At 41.2% G+C, this 21241-nt stretch overlaps 1 protein-coding gene and 1 pseudogene across 2 annotated transcripts in view; one reads left to right on the forward strand and one right to left on the reverse strand.

The window, feature by feature from the left end:
* The window catches only part of LOC311252177 (E3 ubiquitin-protein ligase TRIM21-like), a 71135-nt pseudogene extending 53595 nt beyond the window's left edge, over window positions 1–17540 (reverse strand). The window contains exon 1 of the transcript in view: window positions 15983–17540. The product of the transcript in view is annotated as an E3 ubiquitin-protein ligase TRIM21-like (transcript). The remainder of the gene's footprint in view (window positions 1–15982) is intronic.
* On the forward strand, window positions 595–10754 carry LOC311252180 (tetraspanin-8-like). Its single transcript, XM_084345104.1, has 9 exons — window positions 595–742; window positions 2869–2925; window positions 5164–5283; window positions 5666–5740; window positions 6501–6596; window positions 7338–7463; window positions 8002–8034; window positions 8121–8204; window positions 9563–10754. The coding sequence occupies exons 1-9, from the start codon at window positions 683–685 to the stop codon at window positions 9653–9655; spliced, it is 744 nt and encodes a 247-aa protein (XP_084201230.1). The 5' UTR covers window positions 595–682; the 3' UTR covers window positions 9656–10754.
* Window positions 17541–21241: the final 3701 nt, after the last annotated feature.

Raw genomic sequence — 21241 nt, forward strand, 5'->3', positions numbered from 1 at the left:
GCGTGGATCTTGAGGCCGCTGACTGAGCTGCTGGACTTGACATGTCGGCCCTCGAGAACCATCCATGATGTTTGTTTTGGCTTTTTCATTGGAATGTGAACACAAATAAAGAATACAGAATATCGACGAGCTTATCGTTGACAGCGACTTGTGAACTTCCTGTCTACGTCTGTCAAGTACTTTCTCTTGTTTCTCACAGCTGTCAGGACAGATCGTCCAGACAGATAATCTTCATTTGTTCTGAACTCTCTGTACTACAGGATGTGGAATAACTACAAGATAACGTTGATTTGCACGGGCCACAATCGACTGACGTCTTTTTAGAGAATAACCTTTCTCTCTTTCATACGTCTTTGTGTGCTGCATCGCAAATTTGCTAAATTAATCATCTTTTCTTTTACGTTTTTAACCTTTTTAAAATCAAACGAGTCCCTGGCGTGTGAAGGTTACGAGCTCTGTGTGACTTCAAGCCGAGACTTGTTTCTGAGAGTCTTGCGTGGGTCCTGTGAGATCATCAGTCAGTCCCACGGTTTGACTGCAGATCAGCTCTGTGTGACGTAGCTCTGTGTTAGCAGGCATTTTATCTCAGCACACACTGCTGCACATCACACACACACACTGTGTTACATGCAACCAGGTTTACTCCTTCATCTCTGCGAGCCAAGTGCTTAGAAAACTGAAGATGGGAAAAATTAACGGATGCCTGAAATGCCTCTTTATCTTCTTCAATGTGCTGTTTGCAGTAAGTGGAAATACTTAATTTTGGATGATTTATGATTTACTTTTAAATTTCTTTCCTTTTTTGTTTTTTTTCCACGAGCTCTGTGTTTCTGTTTGGAGCAAAGGATAAAAAACAAGAAAACTGAAAGCACAAATCCACCGAAAACAACACATCCTGTTGCTTTTGTTAAATGAGTTATCATCCAGGTGGAGAAAAAAGATTGTAAAAATATAGTTAGTTGATTTTCAGCTTTTACAATCAAGAAAAAGGGTGTGGAAAAACTGCAGTCTGCTCGAAAGAAAGCAAAATATACAGATTTTCCTACAAGAAAAAGAGAGAACATAGATACTTAAAAACTTCTGTAAGTCTTGAAGTTTAAAGTTTTAATATTAAAATATAAAAAAAACAACTAAAAACATCATTTTGTTTGATTAAAATGAAACGTGACAAAACATCAAATAAAGCTGTGAATCATGTTTTTCTGACAGAAACACGGTCCAGATCTGTTTTTATTGTTTACGTTCTGTGAACCGTCACTTCCAGTAACAGACACAGGCAGTGTGTGTGTGTGTGTGTGTGTGTGTGTGTGTGTGTGTGTGTGTGTGTGTTGGGCTGCATCAGAGGACGGCGTCACGTTTCAGCCCCATCGACCGACAGAACCGCCATTTCTTCTCCCTAATGAAGCTTCATTCCTCTGCAGGATGTTTTCAGCTCCGAGCGCCGATGGAAACATTGTTGTTGTTTTTTCTTCTTTAAAGACTCAATTTAAAGAGGGCGGCGTTCGAACGGGCTGTTTTTTGTTTTCAGGAATTTGTAGTTTGTTTTTTTTTTGCTGAGAAAAATAAAGAAAAACAGCAGAAAAAACATTTTATCAGAATTAAACTACTTAATAATGTATAAAAAGAGAAATGATTATAATAATTATTATTTTTCGTGTTCATTTATTTATTTTTACGATAAATGAGACATTTTTTGATTAGATGATGTTAGTAACAATCAAGCGATGTTCGGTGTCTGACGTTCAAACAGATGTGAGCGTCTGCAGGTGTGACGGAGGAGATTCGGTTTCATGAGCTCTGTCTCCCTCTAGTGCCTCAGTGCAGGAATTACAGAGAGACTGAATTAAAGTCCCAGCATGCACTAGTACGGATTTAATTGCCTCCACATGTGCATTTAACAGAGATAGTAAACACTCTTGACGCTGTGGAAACCGAACGATGTGGCGGTTTTATGTCCTGAAAGAGATTTTTAAGCTCCTCCCGTGTTTACTGTGTGTCAAAGTGTGTATTTTTTCAAGCCTATCAAAATCCCTCTTACATAACTTTGAGTCGCAACAACGTATATCTAACCTGTCAATTGTGAGCTGGGTTGACCAGCTAACCCCACCTCGCTCAGAGTCACAGCAGGAAGTGAATGTTTGTATCATAGCTGGAAAAAAAAAAAAATCCTTTCTGTAACCAAACTGCCCATTTTCCATTTTCCTCTGAAACACGTCACGACAGTTGTTTCGCTGTGACTGCGACGTCCTTTAAAAAGAGTTGGATAACAACAAACATGCAATCTGAAGTCGAGATGAGATCATCTCGCATGTTACTTAATAATTTAATGTACAAATTTTAACCTTTTAAAGACTCAAAAATGTAAACAGTGACTTTAAAGCAGTGCTTCACAAACAGTTTCGGCATTTTTCCACAGCATCATCAGCACCACGGCTCTGCGCCCTCCGTGGGGGGTCCTGCTCCCCAAGTTAGGAAATCTGCCTCACAAACTCATCATTTACATCATTTTTTTGTGTTTAACATTTTTATTTTAACTTCAGATCAAACGAGGAATTACAGAAGTAAACAGAAAAAAAACATGACGGACGTGCTCCTGTGCTTTCAACAGATTAAATCTGATTCATGTGTTCTCGTTGGACTTCTGGATACTTTTAAAGTTTTGTGGGTTTGACAACGTTTAACTTAACGTGATGATGTTTATAAACGTGTCGTCGTTCTTGCTCTGGCCTTTTTGTCCTGTTTACACTTCTTCTTCTCTTTATTCAGATTTATTAAATTGTTTTTGTTTTTTATGAGAATAAATAAGTGTCGGCACGTTTCAGCCTCTGTACTCTGAGCTGTGATCTAACTAACACGGTGTGTCCTCAGATCTTCGGATGTCTGCTGATCCTCGGGGCGGTGAAGTCCAGCGCCTACAACCACCAGGTAAACAACAACAACAACAACAACAGTAATCCATTGTGTCATAATCACGTAATTAATGCATTTTTAAAACGTAATAAAGGTAATCTCAGTCAAATAAAGACCAGATGCAGTAAGATTAAATTGCTCGCTCTCACTTTTGTTATGTAATTTCAGTTACAAACGTTTTGATGTTTGTAATTTAACTTACGTTTCGTACATAAGTAACAAGTTAAACTGAGTCGCTGTGGACGTTTGGTTTCACACTGGACACGAGCAGCGACCTCCTGGATGAAGTCCTGAGATTTTTTACCCCGACCATCAACTTCGACCTCCTTCGCTTTTCAGACTTGTTCACCTGACTTCCTCCTTTGCTGCCGTAATAATTACTGCAGCCACTAGAGGTCGTTGCCTTACAACAGACTTCAATATGAGTTTAATAAGCTGCTTTCATGGGCGATTTTCGAGGATAAAGATCTGTATACCAGCACCTCGAACTCTCTAATTAACTTCATATCTCATTACTAAACCTGGAAATAGATTTGTTTTGTGTCATTATGAAGTTAATGCTGATTGGACGATATAAAACACCACTGGCTTTTAGATCAGTTTCCTATAAAGCCCACGTTCACTGTGTTATTCTGTTTATACTGGGCACAAAGTCTCTGAAGCCGGGCCAGCAGCCTGGCGCCGCTTCTATCTGCTTTATTTGTCTCCATTTTGTCCCGTGCTGTTGGCGGCTGTAACTCTGAGGAAAACGGAAATGATACGATTGTGACGGCGATAACATCAGTAGCAACAACTTGTAAAACAGAAGTGGGGAGGAAGTTGTTTCCGCTCAGTCTGAATGTGTCAGACTCTTTTCTTTCCTCTCACTCTCTGAACTTTCTCTCGCTTTGTCAGCATTAAACTATGTCCACTTCTGTGGCGGCCGCTGGTCAGGAAAACATCACCTCATGAATCCACCAGATGAATTCTGTCCTCGTTGATTAACTCTGTCGGATCGGCGGTCGCTGCCAAACATTAGCTCGCAGCCTCCCATGATGGGAAGCCTGTTGGCAGGACGAGCTGCAGATTTACTGTAACGTGACTCGCGGGGTGAAATAAGGAAAACTGAGTCACATGTGAGCAATTAAATCAATCGAGTGTTTGGACAAAAGCAGAGAGGGTTTGTTTCTGTTGATTACTTCAAAATAAACCATCTGGGATTCATATTTTACTGCAACCTTAAAGAACCTTTTAAAACCAGCAGAATAAAAACGGCATCAGTCCAGATTTGGTCGTCAGGTCTTTAAATGAAAACAAAAGCAGCTGTTTTGTGAAAATAATGTCTGATTGTTTGAGTCAGGACATCTCATGTGTATCCTGCAGAGAATACAGAATACCTGTTCAGAAATGTTGAAGGACTGTAAGTGCTTATAAGGAGGCAGGCTGCCAAGACGTAGTGGAGACTTTGATTTCTCTCCTTAATGAAGAACACATGCAGCCGTTTTTCCACTCGCTCAGTCGACTTTCTCTGCAGCAGAGAAAACAGGAAGGTCTGTGACAAAGTAATCAGATCTGAAATGCTGTTGGCACCGTGACAAAACAATAAGCTAAAAGGCTGCATGCCATGAGGAGTTTTCTTTTTTTTTAACAAATCACATTTACTTTCCATTACCGCTGCCAAAAGCATATCATCAATCAGGTTTCCATTTTGTAGAGTGCAGCTGTTAATTTAATTTAATGCGAACACTGACGGTCCTCTGTACAGCGTGGGCACGTGGGAAGGAACATGTTTTCAGTGGGACATTATACAAAGACAGTCAAAGGCAAAGGACACCAGTGTGGATCCTACCAACAAAACTGGTATCAATTGAACTGGTGAATGTATTTAAAGATATACTATATTCTTCTTGTTGCCAGCAAATCCTATGCAAACACCTCAACCAAGCCTGGACTCTTCCTCTGTGAAGACATGATCGCTGACGATCAGCAGATAAAGTTCCTTTGAAAATGTTTTCTGTACTAAAACATTTAAGGTCTTACAACATTTTTATGAAGACAAATTGTTCTTTATTTTAAATAAAACATCTTTGCAGCTTTAGTTGTGCAATATGTGCCCTGCAGCATACTTTACTACCCTAGCGCTAGCTAGCTACAAGCCCCCAGGAGGAGCGCCAAACTGTGTAATTACAACGTCACGTGCTAACATTGTGAAAGAAGCGTCTGTAAAATGGCAGTGTTTGTATTTGTGTTTGTGTTTGTGTGGTGGCCGAGCAGCTGTCTGCGGTCGGGAGTCCGGATCTGGCATGGAGCTGGGTGTTTGCCATCGGCGTCCTCGGCATCTCCTGCCTGGGAATCTACGCAGGCTGCTCTGAGAAAGTACTCGTCCTCAAAATAGTAAGTACCAGAGTCCACGTCAAACAGAGGAATTAACTGCATATCAGGTTTTTTTTTTGTGAATTAGATCATTCTGTTGGAAATCAAGCCAAGACAGCAAAAGATCATTTGCGCACATGGTTCAAGACTGTAAAATGTCCTGACGTCTCGTACAACAACACCCGGTGGTTTCATGCTACGAACGTTAGCACGAACATGTGGTCTCTGGCTTGTCACGCCACCATCATCCCCTCCACCTCACGACATAAAAGCCAGCTCGTATGACGTGAACGTGATACGACACGAACGTATCTGCGGCTTGCTTAAACATGAAATGCCTGTATTTCATTGTGCCGCCGGTCATGGTGTCTGTGAATATTGCTCATATTGTTTTCATGTACAGTTTGCAGGATTCATGGCGATTGGAATGGTCATCATGATGATCTTTGGCATCGTTATCGTTGTCGCAAGGAACAAGGTCATCTATCTAGCTACCATCTATTGATCTATCAAGTGTTCGTCTCTGTGTCTTGATCCTATTGTTCCTTCTGTCTCTGTATCTATTACTCTCTCCTTTGGTTATTTTGACAGTTTTCTTGATGTCAGAAATGCTAAATTGTCTCTACGTATATAGCCTATACCTTGACGCTACCATTGCTTACTCTTCTCAATTTTTGTCTTTTGCTCTTAACTTGCTGTTAACACTCATCTTGAATCTACCTTTGCCTACTCTTTTCTGTATGCTAACGTTTTTAACTCTATCTTGATGCTAACACTCATCTTGACCCTCTTGATTACTTTTCTCTGTATGCTAATGGTTTTCGCTCTTTTGATGCTGACACTCTTATTTTGACGCAACCATTGCTTACCATTCTTTCTATGCTAACGTCTTTTGCTCTCTTGATGCTAACGTTACGATTTCGACTCTACCACTGCTTACTCTTCTCTACCTGCTTACAGTTTTTGCTCTTGCTTGATGCTAACACTTCCTACTCTGCTCTGTAGCCATATGCTAACATTTTTGGTCTAACTTGATGCTACCACTGTGTGTCTTTCTACCATAATACTAGTTCTGGTTCATTTATTATCTATTTCTCAGTCTACCTTATCCTGTTGTGATGCTAACAAATTCTCCCTATTGTTAGCCGCCGTGATGCTAATGTCTTCTCTCATTGTCTTGATTCGAATGTTTTCTAAAATTTCTTTCTTGATGATGACAACGTTGTTTTATTTTCCAGCTGAAATCAAGCTTGGAGGACGCCTCCTCTGAGGTGGTTCAGCCCTTCATGCATGACCAGGAAACGAGAGACCTGCTGGAAGCGCTACAGCAATCTGTAAGGTTTTCTTTACATTGTCGATGTCTATGATGAATGCTTAAAGAAAACCTTCATATAAGCACATTTCTTACAGTTAAGAGTTTCACATTGATGATTACTGTCACAGTAACAGCCCCTTAATGTTAAAAAAAGTTGACAATTCATTATTTTTACGACAACGTACTGTAAAGGCCAACCAGTCTTGGTCCTGCAGCTACAAACATCTTTCCTCTGTGACTCTCTACAGACAATTTTATGCTAAACTGAGAATTTGTAGTCAAAATATAGTCATAAAACAAGAGAAATTAAAAATAAAAGCCCTGCAAAAATGAGCTAAACACACTCTCTGTGAGGATATACAGTAATTAAAATACGTTTAAATTTGTTGTTTATGTCTTGAACCTGTTGAATTTATACTCAAAATAAATACGTGGCAGCATATCAGTAGCCATTAACTGTACCTACCATTAACTCGGTTAGCTGAGCAGCTAGCGGTCTGGATTAGCACTAGCACAGGAGTTTTGGAGCAGGATGGGCCGGGGCTAGCTGGTTAGCAGTAGCTGGTCAGTAGATCTCTCTGCAACACAATACACAGACCTCCTCACATCACAACTGTGATTGCTTCACATTTTGTTTATAGTTTTAGTGGATTTAAAAAATAAAATCTGCCATATTGCACCTTTAATATTATTGATATCTACAGTAACAGTGCAGGTCCTGTTGGAGACCATTTCATAACTGGTTCTGGTGTGATTGCAGTTCCAGTGCTGTGGAGTGGTGAGCGCCTCGGACTGGGGTGATTCAATCCCCGACTCCTGCGCCTGCTCCTCTGGAGGTGGACTTTATGGAGGATTTGGAAGCTCTGGATGTAAAGCCAAACCTCAGGTTTGTTCCCGTGACACGGAAATCGCTGATGTTAAATGGCGGTGATTACCAGATTGTTGGTTTTGGAAAGTTAGCAAAATTGTTGGACACAGCACCCCCAAGAAAAGAAAAGTGGTTTCAGATGCTTCCTGACAAACAGACACGCTTCCTAGTATCATTGTCTGTGTTTCTCTATCTGTTTAAATCAAATCAAAACAATTTTATTGATATCGCCCTCAATCACATTGCCTCAATAGATGTCGCATGTACAGAACAGAACAACAATGACAGTTTACAAGTTGCATTGACAGAATATCTGATACAAATTATAATATATGTAAAGTGTTTGGATCCAGGAGACGACCGAGCAGGACGAGGCATCGCCGAGCAGTAAAACAGAAAAGATCAGAGAGAAGAAGCATCAGATTTTACAGAAAAACAGACATAAGGAGATAGTGAAACAGAGGACAGCAGTGACGCAGCAGAGCACAGGGTGTGACGACCCATAAGCATCAATATGAGTTTATGATGAACTTATTTTGCTCTTGTTTTCTTGCAGGGAACCTCAGGCCCGGACCGAGTCTATAAACAGGTATTTAATGAATCAATCAACCCATCTAAGCTACCAGTCAGTGATGTTTCCATATTATGACCGCGTCTCTGTCGCCTCTCCTGCAGACATGCGGTGACTTCATCATGCTGTGGGCCGACTTCTTCTTCCGGATCGCCATGGGCATATTCTTTGGATTTGCTGTTACTGCAGTAAGTTCTGCTTTTATGCTCTCCTGTTGTTTTTGTGTCAAAATCCGTACTCGTAATGAAGAAAAATCCTCAGGTGGTCGCTGACATAAGTTCATTTTAGTCAAATTTATAAAGAAACTTAAAGTTCTGTTGGTTTTGTGTTCAAAAGCATTGATCAGAAGCTAAATTCTGAGGCTGCTCTGTAAATTTTTTTTATAAAATATTATAAATATAGCACCTACTGATCAACCCATGTCAGTTTCGGTTAACAAGTTCTGGTCAGTCCCACCCAGTCCTGGTTTAAGCTCCGTCCATCCAGAGTATGGACACAGATAATGGTTTTCTCGCTCATCACTAGTCTTGGACGTACATTAAACCCTCCTGCGTTATAAAATCTTACTTTTTAAAAATGAAGTTTAAAAGTTTCAAGCCTGTGTGATTAAAGTCCCAAAATGCATCCAATCTCCGAGCCGTCACTGAACAGCAAATCGAAGCCAGATATCAAACTCTGAGAAACAGTTTCGATTAGTCTTCTTCCAGATTCGGAAGAGACCACGGTGAAGTGTGCCGTTCCCAACTCTAACAACAAAGTCTTAATCTTTACTTTACGAGAATGTTTAGCGGGTCATATATTTGTAAAGATGTTCTGAGTCAAGTAAAAGACAAGCAAGTCTCACGTCAGGTTAACTTGAATGAATAAACTTCAGTCAGCTACTAAATTATACGCAGATGACACTGATACCTGTAAAAAGTACATTATCTGTACCTGATACTCGTCCCAGCCTCATACTTGTTCAACCCTTCAGCTAGTATTAGATGAAGTAAAACAAAAAGAAGAGTCTTGGGTCACCCGTGTTCACTAACTCCACCTTTCAGTGTCCGATCAATGCGCTCGGTATCTCAACAGAAGGTTGACGATCATAAACGATGGCACAGCGCGGTTCTTTTGGTACCGAGGCTGCGTTCTCAGCATTTGCCCCTGAAACTATAATCCTTTATACCAAACTGGAGGATGATTTATCTGATACAAAGTGGTAATATTTTAATCCGATGGCCACAACGTTCACCCCCTTTGTTTAATTATCCAGGAGACTTCTTTATTAGTGAGAGTATCTCAGTAGAGGCACTTTATTTTCAGGAACCAGCAGCTGTATTTTGTCCTTTCAGCTTCACTCACTAAGCTCAACAACTCCTTCAGCTATCAGACTAACAACATGCAGGCAGTTAACTGAACATCTTTTTAACAGCTGCTGGCCTCCAGACAGCAGCTGTACACAGTGTGGATGGGACAGATGGTTGCCTCTGTAATGTCTGTAGCTTCTGATGTGGATCCGAGGTGTCTGAGTGCTCGTCTAATGTTGGTCTACCTGTCTCTGTAGCTGATGGGCCTGCTGGTCTCCATCCTGATGATCCATCAGGTCAAACGTTACGACACCTCCGGAGGAGCATCCATCGCTATGAAGGGCTACTGAAGGGAACCCTCCGCCCCCTGACCTCTGACCTTTAACCTCTATACTATAACAGGTGGTCACAGCGGTCAATACATGACCTCTTCATCTTTCATTTTAAACGACATTGCTGCATTTTAAAGAGAGCGTCAGGGAAAGCAGAAGAAAAAGGGACGGTGAGGTTGTGCTGCAGGAAGATTTAACTTGGGAGCCAAAGTGTTTCCTCCCTGCAGCGTTCTGTTGTACAAAATATAACATTAACATAACATTTATTTTTTTGTGAATCATTGTATCTCGTATGTGTTGTTTGATTGTAAGCAGTATTACAGTAGTCTATGTAACAGAGACATTTTGTAGAAAAGAAGCTCAGCCTTCACCACATCTGACTGTAGCTCGATTAACCTCGAGGAGGTCACGGCGGCAGAGTTATCATTTTAAAACCAATAGAGAGAAATTTTATGAAACTGCTAATTTTCCAAATTTAAGCACTAGTCGCACTTACAAATATCAAAATGTCCTGGGCCCTCATGAAAATATCCAATGGCTTCAGGCTCACACATGACTAAACGTTATGTTCCCACGTCGGAGATATGCAGTGGTTTCATGCGTACACATGTTAAAACACAGTCTTGAACTGTGGTCACTGGCTTGCCTTGTTGTAACTTCAGGTTTTATTGCTCTTATGTCCGTTAGCAGATATAAAATAGAGACTTAAAATGAATTGTTTCCCGACATTATTTCTGAAACAATCACCAACACTAAATTTGAAACATTTTCAGACCTTCCTCGGGTTAAAAGATAACGTCAGACGAAGACTTCAGCTTGTTGTTGTGTTTGTTTAAAATGTAGACAATGAACTTGCATATTTACCAAAGCTACGTGTACGTCTATGTAAACACTTCAGTCTTGTAAAAACAGATCACCTCACAGGTCTTCTGGGTTCTGTTAACGAATGTCCCCATGAGAATTTAAATTAATCTGTCGAGGGCATTTAACACAGAAGAACACCTTGATAAAAAAAAAGGGACAAGGATTTAAACGGAAATACTGTGACAGGAACTGTTTTATTGTGCCATCTGCATTCACATCATTTCAAAATAAACTCGACTGGATACCCACGTTGCTCTCGTTTTCTGTTGTGATCAGTTTTTCCTCACGCTTGGCCCTCGATCTGACACCGTGTGAAGGGTTGAAGGAGGTCGATCCGGAGGGCGAGCAGGAGGTGACGTGGGGTGATGAATGGGTTGGAGTAAAGCTACAGGACGACATGGGATGGTTCTGAGTGGATGATAGAGGAGTGAGTGTAATGTGGACGAAAGAAATTTTTTCTTAAAAGCAGCTTTTACTTCAAAAATTATGATAATAAATATATTATTGTATATAATATATATAATACATTCATTTAAAAATGTGCTGCTTTGGCTTTGATGCAGCATGTAATCTGCAAAGTAATGAGTAACTAAATTTATCAAGTAAATGTAGTGGAGTAAAAAAGACAAAAGAGTCAGAGTGGAGGTATGAAGTAGCAGAAAATGGAAATACTCAAGTAAAGTACAAATACCTCAAATTTGTACTTATTTACAATACTTGAGTAAATGTACAGTAATTTCCAGGTGTCCACATACTTTTGGCCACATAGTGCTTCGTTGCAGAGTAATCCAGCAGCCATTAGATGGCAGCAGAGACCAGCTGATGTGAAACGGTTCATGTATCATCTGTGATCCTCCAGCAGCCGAGTCTCCACCTCCACTTTACTGATTCACTGAAAACTCATGTTCGTCTTTGTGTTTGTGGCAAAAATCCACAAATCTAAAACCTGACGGAGGATCTCTGAGCTCAGGAGGCATGTTAGCGGTTAGCATTTCTTATCTTTTTTCACTGCCACTGCTGTCAGGTGAGCTGAACGCACCTCTGTGTTCAGTCACCGCTGCTTCATTCACTCAGTTCATCAAACGGGACCACAACAAACACAGTGAGAGATGGTTTCAGTCGGTGACAGCGTGCTCTTTTAAAAGCGCTGAGAAAAGCAGCGAGGGAAAACACAAGCTGAGCAGGTGACAAAGATTAAATTCATGGACCTTTTCCCTGACAGATGAGGCCTTGCTTCAGTATTTTCTCGTACGCCTGCTTCACACTTTTCATTTCCCAAAAAACAGCTTTACCTTGATCTTGGATATTTTCTCAGGAATTAAAAGCATCTTTTTAAAACGCAGTCTTACAGGACGATAATCTGACGGCCAAAAATACAGTTCGGTGGATCAAGAAATTTCAGTTTGGACATCTTCGTGATAAAACATCCAGGTATTAAAACCATCCACGTGCTTATGAGAAGAAATAACCGTGACTAATAAAATCTGAGGGCGACAAACGCTGAAATCAGCAAGAGGCTGCAGACTTAATAAAAACACAGACAGCTGCTCATGTTTGATTTTGTGTCTGTTGCTTTACGTTGCACCGCGGGCCTCTAGCTGGAGACTAATGGACATAAAGTGCACAGCTGCCAGCGCTCACAGGGAGAAACGTCCGACCGCTGCTCAGGGTGAAGCGAGCAGGACAGTATGAGTTCAGGTCAGCATCAACAACGATGACGTCGGTTCATCATTTTTACATCACAAATGATGACACTGTTTTCAGAGCATTCGTGTGAACACCTTCATACGAGGAGTCCACGGTGAGGGGATTTGTTGTATCCACTGATTTTCTCTGATCTGACTAAATGTAAAACTGACTTCGGGTCTGGTGTGGAGGACTTGTGGCTCGTTTCCACACAATTTTGCTCCGTGTCCATAATTACAGACGAACGGGAAATACGTTTTTTCAAGGGTGAATAGAAACGGCAACATTAACGCAAAGTTTCTGTTTTTTTTTACATGCATGGAGAATAATCAAGACTGAAACAGGACCAGGACGATGGAATCACACCCGCTGCGATACGTCAACATTTTCATCTTTGAACTTCTAACTCATGATTTTGACACGATCGCAATTTAAAAAAACTTTACGCAGACGGACGCGGTGTGAACAACAACAGCTACACTATAGTGGACCACAACCATCAGAACTGGGTCGTCGCACTGATGCGCAACTTTTTAACCTACTCTCGACCGCTGCAACACTAAAACATGATACGATAGTAAACAACCAGAATAGACTCCGGCACAAGCCAAGTTATTAAGAGAGGCAGAACATTACTCCAAAATGAATTTCTTTCTATTATCGATTATACTTGATACATGATATTCTCCCCTCAGACAATTATCACCACATAAAGTACAACATCTGTAATAAACTCTGAGATTACAATCAGTCTGGCAGTACAGCCTGTTCATACCGCCTGGTTTCGGCTCCCGTGCTCGGAGACCTTTTAAATGTTTAACGCCTGAACCTGATTTGACTTGTTGCTGCAAAGTCAAGTCTGGACGTCTCATCATTATTTTCTCTAACTGCCGTTTGAGGTAACTTTGTCTGACACACTGTTCGACTCATCTGCTTCACAGTTTAAATCTGTAGCTTGAATTCTGGGAAACCACTCAAATTAAGGCTCAAATTAATTGTTCAGATTTTTCACTTTCTCCTTTTTAAACATTCAGAAAAGTGATTTTGTCCTCTCTCGACTTGGACAAACTTTTATCTCATCCTGTTTGGACAGCTGCCAGTGAACCGGTTCCTCTCTCATGGCTGAAGCTGGTACAAATGGCAGCAGCGAGGACCTTATATGATGTGTAATGTATGTCAATGTGATGGCAGCCAAACAATGGCGTTAAATAATGTTGGCAGCAACAGTGAGATGCCTGCTGCAAATTCCTTCATCTTCAAAGCACATACTCAGACCTGCAGGTGTGCAGGCTGTCTACAAACGTACAGTAATAAGTGATCAATGCAGCCGTACCAGCTTCGGAACAAGAGACTCTTAAACAGTCGGTCTTATCTAAAAGGATGTGTGTGACAGTGAAAGTCAGATGAGAATGAAACAGCTGCACTAAACGAATGAAGGCCGAATTCCATCTTCTTTAGTTTCAGGGTCCTCTCACTCTGGCTCGCTGCCACGGCTTAGTGGGAACAGAGCGCAGTCATTGTTGATGTTCATGGTAACACCTGTGAGTTTCCTGCTCGGTCACATATCTGCTGTGAGAGGCCTGATCAGAGCGTACCGCAAGCAAACCTGTAGTTTGTCCTCAGGCAGGTTGAGATAATTTGTTAAATCATAATCTGACATCAGCGTCTGCTTCTCCTGGTTTTAAAGGCTCATTACAGTAAAGTGATGTCATTTTCTGAACGTATCAGACTGTTCTACTTCTTGTTCTAATACTTGTCTTTACACACAGAGTCATTATAGCCACATTACTAATTATAATTGATGTGTCATCCCCACAAAATTGTATCAACAGCCAACAAGACAGCTGCGGTTCCCGTCGCACCACTGGATATTTTTAAGGACAGCTGAAAACATTTCCAGCTGTTTTTGTGGTGACTAAATCATCTCCATCCATGATCTTGGTGACCAAAACATGTATTTGAAGCCAAACCATGATGTTTTTTTAACCCTACCAAAGTGGTTTTAGTGCCTAACCAGAACATAAACACAGCGTCGTGACAAGAGAGAAATAGAAAATTCAACCTAAACAAATGGAAAGAATTAAAAAGAGATATTTTACTTGCAGTAACATACTTTAATAAAATGTAGTCCCTCAATTGAATTGGTTGAAAAATATCACAATATCATTTCGAAGCCATATCACCCAGAGTGTGTTTGCTCTGGTCTGAATCAGTGAATGAGTTGATGAAATTGTTTTGTTTGGTTTTTAACAATTTATGAATTTTCCCACAATTTAATTGTCAAACAAACAAACAAACAAACAAACAAACAAACAAAATAAAACACTTAAAAGCATTTCAACATACATTACAAGTCTTTTTGAAACATGCTGTGAAATCAGGAACGTTGGGCTGCAACAATCCCCCAAAATCAGGCAAAATCATAGAAAAAGGTTTTGTATCAAAAAAACGTCAGTGTTGAATTCTTTTAGAAAACATTGTTAGGGTAATTATTTAATCCATTAAACCCTGAAGAGTTACATACAGCAGGTTTCTACTGCACGAAAACATCCGTTTAACCAGATATGACATAAATCTGCTCTTAGCTTCAAAGAAAAGTCCATTTATCAAACATACATTTCCTTCATTGTTCACTGTTTTACATCAAACGCAAACAGATTCCTAATCTTAATCACACTCTGTAACCGTATGCATGTCCTGCCAGAATGCACAAATTACACTGCAGTCCCACAAAACATGTTAATTATTGGCATTCACAAAACCACATCATCTGCATACAGTTTAATCCTCTGAGCTGGCGTCGTAAAGGGTCTTTAATAGTGGTGCTCAGTTGGTGTTTCAAATGTTGATTAACAACGAACGCTGATCGAAGACCATCATTTCAACTTACCAACTCCACCTGGAGCATGTTGTATTATTATACTGTTCCCTTATTAATTATACACTGAGTTCACTTTCTGTTTTTCAATTTTCCGTTTCTTTTGAGGTCTTTTCGGTTGGTTAGGTCAGTTCGTCTATGTAGTGTCCCTGAGCCTGTCCCCTTGTTCCTTTTCCCAAGATTTGTTTCTGGTTTTTATTCTCCGTGTTTGTACTTTGCCTTTTGATTTTTACTTTGATTTCTTAGTTTTAATCATTTTTTGGATCTTGGATTTTATGGTTTTGGATTTCGGCTTTGTTATTAAAAGCTATTTGGTCAGCACTTGGCCGCCTGTGTCTTGCGTTTGGGAAAACATGCTTTGGGTTAAAAAGCTCCAGGTGGGAAAGGATAACTTCGTAACATAACATAACATCATTGGTCAGTTTCAATAATGGTCCTGGAGCAACATTATTTACGATGTTCTGGGAACAAGGTCAACGCAGCGATATCAGGTCGTACATGTTCAAATATAGACAAAACAAACTGAAGCCTATTTAACCAGACTAAACAATGCATTTTTTAAAATGCCCATAGAAGAGGACACAGTCTGAGGGTGTTAAATCAGGTGCAGGTGTTGGGCGAGTTCAAATCTGCATTCCTGGATGGCAGCCATTGCCACTGTTGCCTTGTGGGCTGGGGCGTCGTCTCAGACAGTGCTGGCTTGCAATTTTCAAGTAGCCAAAACCGAAATACCACAAAGTTATTAACTTCAAACTCTCTGCATAAACATTCAGAGTTGAACTGCACTTCCTTGGCCCATGAATTTGTATGAAGGCTTGATCACTGCATCACACAAGATCAAATCAAAACATCAGTGTGATTCACTTTAGAAATGATCACAGGGGCGGAGTTTATGCCATCATCATTAAGACCAGGACTGAAGAACGGGTACAGTTTCTCAGTGAAGGAGAAGCCAGCAAACGTGTAAAGAAGATCCGCAGCATCTACGTCATAGAAGGAGACCAGACCCTCGTCATAATCCACAAACACTCCCACCTTCTCAGGCTTCGAGTTTACAGTGAGAGGTAGAGGAGAGCCAACAAGAGCGGCATACTCTTCTCCATTCTTAAGCCACACAGTCCAGTGGCCGTTATCTGGGCACAGCGGGATAATCCCCTTCCTTTTGATCGACTCGTTGGCCACTCCTAACGTCCATCGAGTCTTGTCTTTAACTTCGGCCTCGAAGTAGAATTTTCCAGAGGAGAAGCTCTGTTTGGCTAAGACACAACAACTAGGATTAAATCTCTTAGATGTGTCTTTGAGATTCTTCTTTTTAATACCATGATGTACTTGTTTGCCATCATCAGACAGGACGAGAGCAGCATGTGCTGTATCAGGATCCAGAGTCAGATCCACTGCAAACTGCTGGGCCCTGTGTAGCTCGGCCACGTGTAGCAGCTTCTTGATCTCTTTGCCAAGAGTCTCCTCCAGTTGATCCACAGCTGTCTTCACAGTCCCCTCATATGATGGCAGATCCACGTTGACCTCTGTCCAGTCTTTGGTGCGTACTGAGGCATCCAAGAACGCAAAGTTTTGGATTAAGTGGAGGTGGTCTTTTGAGTGTGAGAGCTGCTCCAGCTCGGCTCGTTTCTTTATCAGCTCAGAGATTTCCTGCTCCAGCTCTCGGATGACACCTCTGACCTCTTTCTCTGTCTCTTCCTGCTTCTCTTCAATCATCCCGATGAGGTCGGCCTGGGCTCTTTGCAAAGACTCCATCAAAGCGGTGAAGACCCGAACACCATCTGCCATCTCCCTCTCTGCAGCCTCCTTACTGAGCTTTAAAGAGTGTTTGATTTCCAGAATCTTCAGTCGTCTGTCCTGGATCATTCGATGGATTTCATTCTCTCTCCTCCCCAGCTCGGCCCTCTTTTTCTCAAATTGTGCTTTCAGCGGGACGACTTCATGTGACTTGTGGTCTAAAACGGGGCATAGCATGCAGACGCAGGTCTGGTCGGTCTTGCAGAACAGCTCTAGTGGTTTATCATGAATCGTGCACATCCTGACCTCCAGGTTCTCCACAGGATCAGTCAGCTGATGTTTTTTCAGGCGTGACGCCGTCAGATGAGGCTCCAGGTGAGTCTCACAGTAGGACGCCAAACACACCAGACATGACCTCACAGCTTTCATTTTGGTGTCGGTGCAGACATCACAGGGAACGTCTCCTGATTTGGCAACCTGGCAGCTACTCCGTCCAGCTGACTGTCTGAACTGAGTCGCCATCTCAGATACGAAAGTGTTGACTCGCAGGTCAAGCTTTTTATAGAAGGACTCTTTGCATGAGGGGCACTGACAGTTGGTGCTGCTGTCCCAGTGCTGCATGATGCATTTTTTGCAGAAGTTGTGTCCACATGGTAAAGTGACTGGTTCATTGAACACATCCAGACAGATGCCGCAGAGAAGCTGGTCTTCAGTTAGCAGACAGCTGGCAGCCGACATGGTGACACTCTAAAACCAAACAATTAAAGCATTACATTACAACGCTGTCATGTCAATACTTATATCAAACATAATTTTATATGTCTGCTGCTAAATTTTAAAGCTGGATAATCAGTTAATTACCTAAAATCATTCAGAATAATTTTTTTAGCATGTTCACTATTTCAGTGTGAGTACAAAATAAAACAGGATGCTCAGAGACGGGTCCACATTATCATACTTGCATGTCCCTTGTTTTAAGAACAAACGGGGACCCATTGTTTTCTACAACTGGCTGCATCAGAATCTTCTTTGAATACACTTACTTAAAGAAATACAAACAAAAGACTTTCTTAAATGTGTTTGTTTGATTTTAAGTTAATTTGTTTCATGAGTCTGTGGATAACAAGACAAGTAAAAATAACAGCTGAATAAGGTGATAGAAATATTATGATACAGATTTTAATAACATTTTACCTGTTACATGTTTGCACTTCAGTGGATGTTATGCACCAAAGGGAACAGTCTCTGTATTTAGATTCTGCCTAATGTTGTATGTTTTTATTAAAGATGAATATATAATTTACAATTGAATAGCTTTATTTCACAGCAATATTGAAAAGTCTTCTGATTTCACTTAAAAATGGGTCCAACAGGCAGAATAAACCCTCTCGCAACAGTTTTTTTTTCTGAATCACTGTTTTACTTACATACTGTTTTATTTACATAACTCCTTCAAAATATCACTTTTTTTTTTTAAAGAAATGGCATGACTTCTTTTAATTACTTGTTCTTTATTACTTTGCGGCTTAATAATTCATACATGAAAGGCTTTAAAACAATAAAATACCAACGTTACTCACAGATTTCCAATGAAGATGTCAGAGCAGAGTTGAAACTTCCTCAGAAAAAGGTCTTTCCTTGTTGTGCAGGACGACAGCTCTGTCACGACAACGAAGAATGTCTTCAGTGTTGCTGCGCCTTCTTTCTGCAGGCAAACCAGTTTGGGTGTTGCTGGCGGGAAGCTTGTCACATTTCCTAATGCTGCATTCCTCTTCTGTTCTGGTTCAGGTCCAAGTTCAGTCAAAAATGCTCCTGTTTGATTTGTGTTTTTATTCTGTCTCAGGATTTGTCTCTCAAACAGGTCCCATATATTCTTGATGACGTGATGTCGGACGTGACACCAGAAAACAAAAAAATATGACAAAAACTACTTTTACACCAAAAATGTATTTTAGTGTAAAAATAGTGTTGGTCATATTTGAACCCACACAGGCTGTTGATCGGATCAAATCAGAAAAGTACATAAACACAGTCACACAACACAACAAACCTTTGCCAGTAAAGGTGCATGAAATGGTAGAGGACCGTTCAGATCACAAACACCCTCAAACGATGATATTTAATTTCATAAGAAACAAAAGGAAACTCTTACTATTAAAAGTAAGCAGGCAGGGCTACACACACACACACACGCGCGCGCGCGCACACACACACACACACACACACACACACACACATTGCTGTAGTCATTTTGGATTGTCGGCCTCGTTCATGAATGACATTAATAACCTCCCTGTGTGCTCGAGTGTGTGTGTGCTGACCCATATTTTTCTAATGGCTTCTCTAATATGTTGTGAATTTATAACGACATCGACACCTCTAATATATTCTTAATGACCTCTGTAATGTATTTTGTGTGCGAGTGTGTAATAGGTTTTAAATGGATGAGCTCCTCCAGATTGAACTTGTACCATAGGCTACTGGCTATCGAACCGCTATGCTAGCTCTCACACATCAGAGCTAATGAGAGAGGGTGAGACACAGAGAGAAGAATCACAGTGTGCATCGTTTGTGACTGTTTGGGTTTGTTTGGCCTCTTCAGGCTCTCATCAGTGTTATTACTATGATAGATGTCATTCACTGTTATCCTCCTCCATCAATATAAAAGACAAATACTGCTGAAGTAAGTTAAGACAATGGTTGGGAACATGCTCATTTGCTTTCTGGCCTCCTACAACTAGCAGCTAGTTAGCTTAGCTTAGCACAGAGAATGGAAACAGATACAAAACACAACTTCCAGCCTGTAAATAGCAGTAAAGTCAAGTGTCTTTCAACGGACGAGGAACAAGGATTTCCTTTTTTTTCCAAAGATTCCTGATTCAGTTCTTTTCCTAAATCAGTTTTTATAAAACTAATGCTTAGTCCTGCTGACAGAAATAAACATTGTTACTGTGGTAATATTTTCTTAGCAGAAAAAACAAACAAACAAACTTGTGGTCCCAGTACTCCATGCGAAATATATCCAACATGTATTTCGATAGGAGAGGGGGAAAAAAAAGGATGAAGTTCAACTGATTGGTGCCTTCCTCCCTGTGATAAAGCAGAAAAAAAACTGTCATATCTTCGTGGCCCTTGTTGTCTACTGGACCACAAGAGGGAGGTTATTCACACCATAATTCAGACAAGTATTAGCTAGCATGCTATTTCCTAACTATGTTCAGTGGTCATCTGCTAAAAATGTCAGCTAGCCATAGAGCTGATACAGCGGATTGTGAGCTGCTGTTTTCCCGGTAAACACCCCAACCTCTGGCAGTCAGAGGAGGCCGGAGAGGTCGGTGTGTTTACTGGGAAAACTACAGCTCATAAACGCTGCATCAGAACTGCCCACCAGGAACCAGGCCTTCATTTTGATCTCAACTACACAGCTGTAAAGTTTTGTGGCTGTGTATTGTGCTGGCTGTTATGCTATCACACTGACAAATCACTGACATGTGAATCACTGGACTTATTAGTGATGTGTGCAGGAATCAGGCGAGACAAGATTGGCAGACGGATTAGAGATCGTACCAGATTAGCGTGGTGAAGCCTGAAGACAAAGGTTGACATGTTGATCTACATTCCAGCTCTCACCAGCGGGCATGAACTTTGTATTGCGACCTCAAGAGCGAGACTCTGGATCTACTGTAAACAACCCAGAGCAGTTTTTTCTCACAGGACGTCGGTGGCTAATAATTAGGAGCAGGGCGAGGAGCTCGAAATAGAACGGATTAACAGCCTTTCTTTGTGCACAGTAATCATAATTCAAGTGTTTTCAACTGAATTATTGTACCCGCTGCTCAGATTTTACAACCTCAGCTCAGTATATTTGCAGGAAACTCTTCCAGCTCCCTCACAAATAACTCCTTACTGCTACAGTTTGTTGTTGAGGCAACACACAAGCAAACATCAGCTCTTCTCTTTGTGTCTCGTCTTGTTCACTCAGCTTCTACTTGTCAGTGTCAAACACGAGGGATCGGTGGATGTATTTTTGACACAGATGACATGAAGCTGCTCCTCAGCATCAAGCGGAGCCGGTGAAAGTGGTTTCAGGATCATTAGGATCCCCCCTCATGCCTCTCTGCGGACTCCGAGCACATCCAGCTCAGGGGAGACCCCGGGGCGGACCCAGAACACACTGGGGGATTATACGTCCCATTTGGCCTGGGAGAGCCTCGGGATCCCCCAGGAGGAGCTTAGGGAGGTACCGAGGGAGACGGGCGACCAGGCTGAGCTGCCACCACGACTCTGAGCTGGATAAGTAGCAGAAAATGTTTGGCTGAATGGATTAAACTGCTGCAGCGTGTATGGAGTTATTTTAACTGCCATTACCACATTAAGTCCTCCTAATTAAATCACAAAAATGTCTTTGCTCCTGACACATAGGTGCATGACATAAATTA

Source organism: Pagrus pagrus (genome assembly GCF_965226575.1).
Source record: "Pagrus pagrus genome assembly, chromosome: 23".
Taxonomy (NCBI): Eukaryota; Metazoa; Chordata; class Actinopteri; order Spariformes; family Sparidae; genus Pagrus; species Pagrus pagrus.